The 10273-nt window shown below is 66.3% G+C and overlaps 4 protein-coding genes across 4 annotated transcripts; all 4 read right to left on the bottom strand.

Moving 5' to 3' along the window:
* Positions 1-228: 228 nt before the first annotated feature.
* On the bottom strand, positions 229-1237 carry EMIHUDRAFT_454241 (hypothetical protein; the record flags this gene model as incomplete). Its single annotated transcript, XM_005792968.1, has 5 exons — positions 1123-1237; positions 870-1037; positions 718-801; positions 534-629; positions 229-381 (listed from the first exon to the last, which is right to left on the bottom strand). Coding segments are annotated over exons 1-5 (579 nt in total), but the record flags the coding sequence as incomplete, so codon positions are not given.
* A 1385-nt stretch (positions 1238-2622) lies between these two features.
* EMIHUDRAFT_222723 (hypothetical protein) lies at positions 2623-3817 on the bottom strand (the record flags this gene model as incomplete). The annotated part of the gene is made up of 2 exons (XM_005792967.1): positions 2623-3714; positions 3785-3817. 2 exons carry the CDS (start codon positions 3815-3817, stop codon positions 2623-2625), a joined length of 1125 nt encoding a protein of 374 aa, XP_005793024.1.
* A 518-nt stretch (positions 3818-4335) lies between these two features.
* EMIHUDRAFT_222722 (hypothetical protein) lies at positions 4336-5049 on the bottom strand (the record flags this gene model as incomplete). Its single annotated transcript, XM_005792966.1, has 3 exons — positions 4336-4344; positions 4421-4531; positions 4927-5049. 3 exons carry the CDS (start codon positions 5047-5049, stop codon positions 4336-4338), a joined length of 243 nt encoding a protein of 80 aa, XP_005793023.1.
* A 236-nt stretch (positions 5050-5285) lies between these two features.
* EMIHUDRAFT_222721 (hypothetical protein) lies at positions 5286-7559 on the bottom strand (the record flags this gene model as incomplete). The annotated part of the gene is made up of 3 exons (XM_005792965.1): positions 5286-5357; positions 5729-6019; positions 7539-7559. 3 exons carry the CDS (start codon positions 7557-7559, stop codon positions 5286-5288), a joined length of 384 nt encoding a protein of 127 aa, XP_005793022.1.
* Positions 7560-10273: the final 2714 nt, after the last annotated feature.

Raw genomic sequence — 10273 nt, 5'->3', positions numbered from 1 at the left:
AGGGGGGGTGGGGGAGTGGGGTGGTGGGCTGCGGGCGGGGTCGGGCGGGGGCAGGGCGAGGGGCGCAAGCGGGTACGGCGGGCGGTGCGGGTGTGCGGATGTGCGGGTGTGCGGGTGTGCGGGTGTGCGGGTGTGCGGGTGTGCGGGTGTGCGGGTGTGCGGGTGTGCGGGTGTGCGGGTGTGCGCCTGCAGCAGCTCGGTCGGCAGGAGGAGCTTGTGATCACTCACAGACTTGCCAGCCTGCTCGTACAGGAGCAGCCGCCCCGTCTCTCCGCTCGTGGCGACGAGGGTGGCGTCCTCGGCGCGGTGCGAGCGGCTGCCCGCCGGCACCCGTCGCAGCACCGTCGTCATCACCGCGTCGCGGTCGGACTCGCGCCGCGCCTTGTGAGATATGGGGAGATATGGGGAGATATGGGGAGATATGGGGAGATATGTCGCGGTCGGACTCGCGCCGCGCCTTGTGAGACATGGGGAGATATGGGGAGATATGGGGAGATATGGGGAGATATGTCGCGGTCGAGCTCGCGCCGCGCCTTGTGCGCCGCAATCACAGAGCCGAGCTCGAGGTTTGAGACGACGTCGGCATGGCAGAGCACGAAGTCGGAGGTGATGACGCCGAGCGCCTCCACCTGCGCGCGCCGGAGACGCGGTGGAAGGGGCCGCGGACGGCGGCGGCGGGGCGAGGGCGGCGGCGTGTGCGGTAGGCGGAAGCCGCGCCTCGCGGAGGGCGTCTCCGGCCGAGAAGCAGGGCGACTTTGCCGCGAGGACGTGCAGCCGGACGGAGGCGAGGCGGAGCTCGAGCTGCGGGCGGGGCGAGGAGCGGGGTCGGGCGCAGCGCGGGGAAAAAATTGGGCGGCGTGCGGCGGCGCCTGCGAATCGCGCACATACGAGATGACCTGCTCGGCGTGCGCGCAGCAAAACACAAAAATCTCCTGCACGCCCGACGCCGCCAGGAACTCGAGCGTGTACTCGATCATCGGCACGTTCACCAGCGGCATCAGCGCCTTTGGGACCTGGTACGAGACAGGCCGAAAGGCCTGCGGCGAGGAGGAGGCGTCGGCACTGTCGATCAGAGGTCCAGCTGCGGGAGCTCTCCGAGGGCGAGCGACGCAGGCCGTGGACCTGCGCGAAGGAATCGGCGAGGACGACGGCCTGGAGCACCGACTGCTGGGCGAGGTCGCTATCCGGCTGCTTGACCATTGCTGGTGAGGAGAGAGGTGCTCTGGGCCTACCCGCGCCGCAGCCGATGAGAAAAAAGAATTTCCCTTCGCACGTGGCACATACCCATCACCGAGTGGAACGCGCTCATGAAAGCACTGCACGGAAACGGAGTGAGCAAGGGCAAACAGAAGAGTGGGCTAAGAGCGGCCGCACATTGCTCGGTACCCCCCCTGCACTTCTAAGCCCGTCCCTGCTTGCTGCTAGGGGGGGGGGTCTGACCCCCCCAGCAGCAGAGCGCTGCTGCTGGGGGGGGGGTCCCGACCCCCCCAGCAGCAGAGCGCACTGGACCCAGCTCCCGCCTCCGGCCGCTCCCCCTCCCGCCCCCTCGGCTCGTGTAGTTTGAGCGGTACGCTCGAGGCGGTTGTGTTCACCGCGCCTTCGAGCCCAGTACACCTTCGTCGTGTCGAGTGCTGGCGTTTTACTAAAGACTTGTGACCATGGTGAGTCTATCTTGTACTACCACACAACACTCGGTGTCAGAGCGTCGCGCCTACATGTCATCAATATTCTCATCACCGAGTGATTGCTGGCCTGTGACCTCGCGCGGATATCACCAACGACGAGCATGCGAAGATATTGAGCACTATCCGATGGACTTGTACAGCCCGCTGTGCTCTCCGCTGTGCCACGGCGTATGATGGGCTGCGAGAGCCGTATCTTCCCTCCTTGAAGCAGAGGCGCCGCGAGGCACGAGAGGCGTAGAAGAGAGGCTGGCGTGCCCCGCACCGCCCGGTTGGCAGTAGGAGGCCCCGCCGGTGAGACCACTGATTTTGATGCGGACCATAAATTCTCGCAACTCGAACGCATGCTACTTACAGCTGCTGTCTGTACAGAGATGCCAGCACCCCCCACAGGCAGAGCGCTGCTGCTGGGGGGGGGGGGTCCCGACCCCCCCAGCAGCAAAACGCTGCTGCTGGGGGGGGGGTCCCCACCCCCCCAGCAACAAAACGCTGCTGCTGGGGGGGGGGGTCCGCCATGGGCTTAAGTGTGCAAGGGGGGTACCCAACAATGTGCGGCCCCTCTAAACACCCAAGTGTACGGGGTGCCCTGGTCATGATGTTGAAAATGGGAAGGTGAATATCTTGAGTGGAGCTGGGCGACCACACTCGAGCCCAGGGGCAGTTCGGGGCAGTGATCAGGACACGCACACAGCCGAAATTCAGTGATGAACGCTGCGCTTGAGGCCCCACAACACGCCCTTGCGCCTTGGACGCATTTAAGCATGCACGGTACCATACGTGACAGAGCGGCTCCGAGGCCCCCACCCAAGAAGGGGACTCTTTAACCGGTGGCGGTGCAGCGACCTTGCGGGAGTGTGTGCGGGCGGGCATTTGATGACATTAGCGAAGATTGGCCGGTTTCGACATTTAGAAGAAGGAGTCCGACGCAAACAGTGACGGTTCAAGCAGCAGGGCCATCGGCACTTGGATACATGTGCGCACACTCTTTATCGGCTGGCGCGCTGCACACACGCGAAGGCTCTTCGTGGAGGCGCAAGGAGCACTTCGAGTCGAGCAGGTACGTCTCGTCATCAACGCTCTCGAACGTCGTCTTGCGAGAGCACGTGCTTCCTGCTGCGGTAGGCACGGATGCTCTGGCGCTGCTCACTCGCTGCATGAGCTGCCCGCCCTCGGCGGCTGTCGGCAGATGGCGCAATCCGCGCTCGCGTGCTCCCATCAACGAGAGGAAGCCGGGATGCCACTCCATGGTGATGGTGGAGATGGCGTCGGCACACAGCAAGCCGGCCGCCAGGAGCTTGGGCATGACCTCGAATTCAGCGCCTTCCACATCGATCTTGGCGAGCACGTAAGCCGGCCTGTGCCCCTGTGACACCCTTCGCTGGACGACGTGCTTCGCCACCCATGCCGCGAGGTCGACCGTCGTCACTGGGTAGCCTTGCTCCTCGAGCTTCTTTCGGTGAGGAAAGCGGTAGATTGAGCTCGAGCGCTCGGCAGACCACTTTCGCCTCCCGTTCAAGTCGACCGCCCTTCGAGCAGCCAGAGCCTCATCGGACTCTGCAAGAGGCGTGCCCCCGCTGTCCCTGTAGAAGGTCGTTGCGCCGTCGGCAGAGGAGACGGCCGTCTGCGTGAACACCTTTACGCGCCAGCCACGGCTGGCGTAGCACGCCTCCAGGCTTCTGAGCCTTGCCGTGTGTGCGATATTTGGCTCAAAGGCAAACGCGCACAGGCCTTGGAAGGAGCGCGGCGAACGCTCTGCGATGGTCCCGAACGCCTGGTCGAACAGGTGTGCATACAGCTTGCCTTTGCTCGAGGTGGGCCGGTTGTCGTCAGCCCACTTGCCGTTCCACGTCGTTGCATGCGGCGGGTATGCGGCTGGCTCGAAGAGCTTGCGTGTGGATATGCCCATGTTGGCCCCAATGTCCAGGAACACGAAGCGGCAACCGTCTCCCCAGCGGCCGTTCACGACGTCGCCAGGCCCCGAGAGAGCAGTGCCGTTCTGCCAGAGCTTCACGTCTTCCCTGCGAGAGCGGAGCTGCGATGAGCTTAGAGCATGTGACGGATGAAGTGCTGCCGCCGCCAAAGAGGAGAAGAAGGCTGTGCACGAGCACGGCGACGCCCGCCTCGAGCGCCGACATCGGCACAAAAGCGCCATCGGCACCGACAAGCGCCTCCGTTTCCTTTGCGTGGTGGGTGCGTACTTTTGCGTCAAAACTATTGGTGCAGCCGGCCTAGTCGTGCAATTCACGTTTACGACTACTAAAAATGCTTCCCGTGCGAAAAAAAAACTCGGAGGCACACCACCGAAAAGGGCTCGGCGAGATCTATCGATTGGCACTATTTCCGAAAAATCGACTAGATTTTCCTCCCCCGGACCTCCCCTGCGCGCCGCAGGCGAAGCGAAATTCGGCTGCCTGCGTCGGTCTGCGCTCGATCTGGACTCGGTCTGGGGCACCTATACAAGCCCAAGCATAAGTGAGGCTTAGGGCGCTAGGATTGGTCGCCAGGACGCGACAGAGACCGGCACCGGTCCGCATCACATCCTACCAACCCACATCAGCACGCGCAGATCGGGGGGGTGGCTTGCGCGCAGCCAGAGCTGCGAACGCAGGCGGATGCGGCTGCAGGTTGAGAAAGCCGTCTCGAGCGGCCCGAGTCAGATCACCTGCGGCGCGCGCCAGCGGAATGGGAGGAAGAATGTCGGCTCTCGTGCAACCGCAGTCAGCAGCATGCGTACACACCTCTGAACCGAGCAACGGCTCGAGGCATTGCCTGGCGGCCGCAATTTTCTTTGCCTTGGCCAGATCCGACGACGGCGGCGTCGCCTCCGGCTCGAGCAGCGCCACCCGCGCCTCATCCGTCGGGGCGGCGAGAGCGGATGCGGAGGGTGAGGCGGAGGTGAGAGGCGCAGCAGGAGAGGCGAAGAGTCAGATGTGGTGGCGCCGGCCGACGAAAAGCGCAGCGCGTCGCTGATGAAAAGCGCTGACGCGTCAGCTGCTGAGCTTCCTGCTTGTCGGAGAACTCGTCGGCTTCAGCTCCGGCGCTCTGAACGCAGCAGAGATGCCATCTCCCGCGCGACGCAGCGAGAGTGGTCGCACCGAGGACCAAACGCACCTACGAACGCATAGACACGGCCGGAGACGGGTCAGTCGTAGGCTGCTCATGTGTCCTCGATGGATGGGAGGGGTCTGGGCGCAAACGATTGGACAGAAATGGAGCTAAAAAAGCGCGCGTATCCCGTCGTCACGCTCGACTCCGCGGCGCTCCAGGGCCGGATCGCGGTCGAATCTGGCGATTCGGCTCCAATCGCTGGGTGCTCCGGACCGGTCCCGATGGTGTGGGCACCGCGGACGGCGCGCGGCGCCCTCATGCGGGCCGTGCATAGGCGGCGGCGCGCACCAGTGGAAGATGCGCCTTTAGGCCGGCTGCACCAATAGACGGTTTGGCCGGCGCCATGTGGCGCCGGGCCCCGCCCTCCAGGGCTGGACTTTGTCTGGTGCCAGCGACGCAAACGGCATAGAAGAGAGCCACCACACAAAGTCCACACGTGACCACTTTCTTCACGATGTTAGTACCGAGAACTGACGTGGGAGAGAGACTAGCAGTCTACCCGCCCTCCTCAGCCGCCGCCGCCCCGTGCTCCCTGAGGCTGAGCCACTCCCGCGAGCGCAAGTCCGCCTGCCTCACGCGGCGTCGGGTCGAGACGCCGCCGCCTCCGCTGGACGAAACCGAGGCGCCCGAAGGCGGGGCGGCGTGGGGCTGACGCCTCAGCAGGCGTCAGCCGGGCGGCGTCATGTCCTCCTCTCAGCGGCTCTCTATGAGCGCTGGGCCGCGTCCGCCGCCTTCCTTGCAGCGGCCGCCTTGGCCCTCGCAGCGGCCGCGCGCCTCGCCTTTGCGGCGGCCATCGCCGCCTCCGCTGCCGCCGTGGCCGCCTCGGCTGCCGCAAGTGCCGCAGCCGCGGCTTCCTCCTCGGCCGCGGCTTCCTCCTCCTCCGCCTCTGCCTCCGCCTCCTCTTCCTCCGCCTCCTCGGCCAAGCGCTCCGCCTCGACCATCTCAGCTAAAGCCGCTGCCTGGCTCTCCGCCGTGATGCCGAGCCGGATCCTCTCCTCGTGACAACTCTCGAGAAGCCTGATCAATCTCGCCTCCTCGGCCTTCTTCGCGGCCTCGGCTGCGGCTGCCTCCGACAGCACCTCGGCACCCTCTGATGGCGCCTCTGCACCCTCCACCGCCGCCTCGGGCTCCTGCGACGGCCCAGCGCCGCCGCTCCCGCCGCCCTCCTTCTTCTTCTTGCCCTTCTTGCCCTTGCCGCGCTTCTCCGCCTCGACCTCCGCCAGTAGCTCCTCGGCGTGCCGCGCCGCCTCCACTTCCGCCGCCGCCCGCTCCGCCGCCCTCTCCGCCGCCTCCGCAGCCCACGCCGCCTCCTTCGCCGCCTTCTCTGCCGCCGCCTTGGCCGCCGCATGCTCCTCGAGGGCGCGCACGCACTCGGCGTTGCCCGCCTTCTTGGCTATCTGCAGCGCCGTGAGTCCACTCACCTCGCGCAATTCCATGTCAGCGCCCGCCCGCAGCAGGCAGAGCAGAGCCGCGGGGTGGTCCCAGACAGCGACGAACATCAGCGCGGAGCGGCCGGCATTGTCTTGCTGGTTGATCTCCGCGCCGTGCCGCAGCAGCAGCTCGACTACCTGCTCGTGGCCATGGGCGGCCCACATCAGCGCGGTGATGCCTGCAGGTTGATCGCAGCGCCACGCTGCAGCAACGTCGCGGCCAGCCGCTCGTTGCCGTAGAAGGCGGCGTACATCAGCAGCGTCATGCCGCTCACACCCTCACGAGTGAAAGTCGCGTCCACCCGCCCGCCGCCGTCGAGCCACGCCAGCACCGCCTCGAAGCCTTGCTCAGCCGCGTCCGCGATCTCCTCGGGGACGGCGTCCTCGCCCGTTCCGCTCTCTGCGCCGCCAGAAGAGGACGCGGCAGTTGGTGCCGCCGCTGCCCCCTTGCCCGAGGCGGCATCGCCGTCCGCCCATGCGCCGCCCGCCTCGCCGATGTTCTCGGGAACAGGCCCGCTGCTGCCGCCCGCGCCGCCCGCCTCGACCGCCGCCGCGTCGCGCCTCTCCGCCGCCACCTCGCCGAGAAACGTCTTGACGGCGGCGACGCACTCGGTGTGACCCTTCTCCTTGGCGATCTGCAGTGCCGTCTCGCCCGCCGCAGTGCGCAGCGCCATGTCTGCGCCCGCCCGCAGCAGGCGGAGCACGACGACAGGGCGGTCGTAGCAGGCGGCGACCGTGAGCGCAGTGTGGCCGATGCCGTCCTGCAGGCCGACCTCTGCGCCGTGCCGCAGAAGGAAGTCGACCACGCGCTCGTGGCCTTGTTGGGCGGCGAACATCAGCGCAGTGCTGCCGCCGCTGTCCTGAAGGTTGATCTCCGCGCCGTGCCGCAGCAGCGTCTCGGCCACCTGCACGTGGCCCGTGACGGCGGCGGCCATCAGCGCCGCATCGCCTTTGCTGCTTTGCGCGTTCACCTTCGCGCCACGCTTCAGCAGAACCTTGACCAGCTGTTTGTGACCGTTGGTGGCGGCGATCAGCAGGAGCGTCCAGCCACTCACATCGCGATGCACGCACGTCGCGTCAGCCCGCCCGTCCCCGGTGAGCCACGTCTGCACCACGCCCGCCTTGCCGTCCGCCGCCGCGGCTTGGATCCTTTTCGGCAGCGCGAGCGGCGCAGCCTGTGGCGTCGTTGAAGCGTGTCCGCGCCGGGAGGCGGCTGAGTCAGCTTTTGGTCGGCCAGGCATGGGAGCGCTCGTCGCAAGAGAGAGTCACTGGCCGTGGGCGCTTGGTGCTTGGGAATAAAGAAATTGATCGCGCGAACGAGTAACAGATTTGGGCTCATGCGCCTGCTCTTCCTCTTGCTCGCCGCGCGGTCGGGAGCCGGAGTGGTGGGGTCGGAGCTGCTGCAACGGTGCGAGTGGCCGCGAGGGGTGGTGCTGAGGCTCTGACTGCCAGGCACGGCAAAGGGCGCTATGCGCAAACGTCGTACCGCGTGGCACCCCGCGCCTACTCCTCTGGACTCCGAGACGGGGAAGTCCCAGACGGGCGCCTTACGGTCTCGACAACGGTCTGCCGGCAGCCTCCCCTCTTGCTGACGGTAGCAGTGGACGCAGACGCTGAGCAGCGCTCGACCGGCGGTTTCAGCCCGGGTCTGGCAGTGAGTGAAGTGTATGACGGAGACTGGGTGGACGACCGCCGATGTGGCAAGGGGACTGTCACCTACTCGAATGGGGAGGTTGAAGTCTGCAGCTTCCAGGGCAGCCCCGATGCTCTGGGCCGTGAGGGGACGCGTGTCGGCGAGGGGATGCGTTGGGACCGCCACGGCCGCCAAGCGTGGCGGCTAATGGACGGCAAGATTGTGGAGAAAGTGACGCTTGTGGTGGCAGAGGAATGGAGCAAGGCCTTTGGTGTCCCCTGTCCACACCCGGCGCCAGCCGAGCCTCCCTAGATCGCGAGGTTCCACCCTGCCCCGTTCCAGGTTTGTCAGTGCATGAGGCTCTTCGAACACAACCGATGGTCGTCGTTAGCCCTCGGGCGTCTGCCTCTCCCCATCTCTCGTCGCGAGCGAGGCCGTGGCGCTGACGGCTCACCGAGACTGGTGGGGCCGCGGGTGTCGGAGGAGGGGAATTCGGACGGCGGCTTTTGGGGCGAGGACGACGGCCTAGGAAGCCGTCGTCTGCCCCTTGTCTGTCGTGTGAATCGTGCGTGTGCGACCGCCTTTTGTCGCAGGCGCGGGTCAATTCTTTTCGCTCAGGCAAGAAGGCGCCAAACGGCAAGCCGCACGAAGAACTCGGCGATGCCGCAATGGTCAACCCGCGTGCGAAGCACGCGACAAGACACAAATACCTGCTCAAGCGACTCGTCAAGACCCTTCGCTCGGCGTGGGGCATGCTCATCGAGATGGAGCCGACTGCACACCTCACGACCCTCGAGCGAGCAGCACTCGGTCGTCGCACCACAACACACCAGAAAAGCCGGCGGACCACAACACGCCAGAAGAGTGGGGAGGCTCGTCCGCCATGCCGATTGTCCATCAACCATCTATGAGAGCAGAGCAGAGCTTGCGACTCACGGTCTACAGCCTGACATGTTAGTTCCGCCCATGGCGTGTCTGACTCTGAGACGGTGCGATGTGCCATCCATTGCCTCGCCCTCTGATGCCGCCGATGGCTTGCCTCGCCATCGCGTAGCGGACAGGGCGTGCACTGCCTCCGTAGGCGATAGCCGGCAGCGATTGCGTACGCAGAGTGTACATCAACCGGCGCTGTGTGGCAGATCGGCCACAAGTTCGGCCACCGTGGCGTGCACTGCTGTGCGGTGGCTCTCCGGCCTCTCGGGGCTGCGGGGCGAGACACACGCAACACCCGCTATCAGCCACTCCCTCTGGTCCTTCATTCGCAGCAGCTGCAAAATGTGCATGGCAACACGTACTTACAACTGCAGGTGCCAATTACCCTCTTCTACTGCACCCCTCCCCCGCGGCGGCGGCTGCGGCGCGGCTGAGGGCTCGGGGGCTCCTCGCCAGCCTGCCGGCCCCGCTTGCCTCGACCGCCCCGCCGGCTCTTCTTCTTTTGAGGCTTCGCGGCAGCGGCGGCGCCGCCGAATCGCTCCTGTCTGTCGCGCTTCTCCTGGCGCTGTTTCTCCCTGGCGCTGGTTGCCGCATCTGTCGAGGAAGCGGAGGCTCCAGAGCAGGAGAGTCGCGTGTGTCGGCCACCGAGCTGCCGGGAGGCCCTACCCAGTCTCGGACGTCCGCACTGGGGGAGACCGGTGCGGCTGCTGCTGCAGCACCACGTGTGCGACCAGCCGGTGCCGCTGCAGCGCCGTCGGTCGCAGCGGCGGCTGCTGTGCCTCTCGCACGGTGGCGTCTGCTCATGCGCGTCGCGTCTTGGAACCAGCAGCGACGGGCAGCGACGGGCACGTGACAAGAGAGCGCGAGTTCCTGGTTTCGCGGCAAGAAAAAAGAATTTTAGTTTACCACACCCCAGGACGCGAAGACTTTCATCAGCTGGGTCCATTCGGCCTGGATCGTGTTTGGGATCGCGCCGGATGCCGGAGTGCCGTCGAAGCTGTGGAGAGTAGTGGCCCTTCTTGCCGAGCTTGTACTCTTGCAGCGACTCGCCAAAGCATGCCTCCGACGGCAGGTAGTTCGGGTTGCAGCTCGGCTTGGCCTTCACAGCCGCCCGCTCGAGTTCATTCACAGCGAGCCGGCAGGCCGCCAACTCAGCCTCAGCTTTCGCTCGGGCTGTCTCGGCTGCGTCCACGCGCTCCTCGGCCGCTCGAATGCGCCCATCGGCGGCAGCTTCCGCCGCCGCCCTCGCACGCGCCTCCGCCACAGCGATGCGCTGAGCGACTGATGCCTCCGCCGCCGCCGCTGCTGCTGCCGCCTCCGCAGCCGCTGGCATCACTCCAGCCGCCGGCGCCGCTCCCTGAGCGGTCGCAGATGGCACCTGCGAGAGCGGGCTGCGCGCCGCCCCTCCGCTGTGCGCGGCCTTCCTCCCCGGCCGTGGCACCGGCGCCTCGACGCGGCAAACTGAGCTCTGCGGCGACCCAAAGTCG

Source organism: Emiliania huxleyi (assembly GCF_000372725.1).
Source record: "Emiliania huxleyi CCMP1516 unplaced genomic scaffold EMIHUscaffold_104, whole genome shotgun sequence".
Lineage (NCBI taxonomy): Eukaryota > Haptophyta > Isochrysidales > Noelaerhabdaceae > Emiliania > Emiliania huxleyi.
This window is presented reverse-complemented; position numbering and strand designations above follow the sequence as displayed.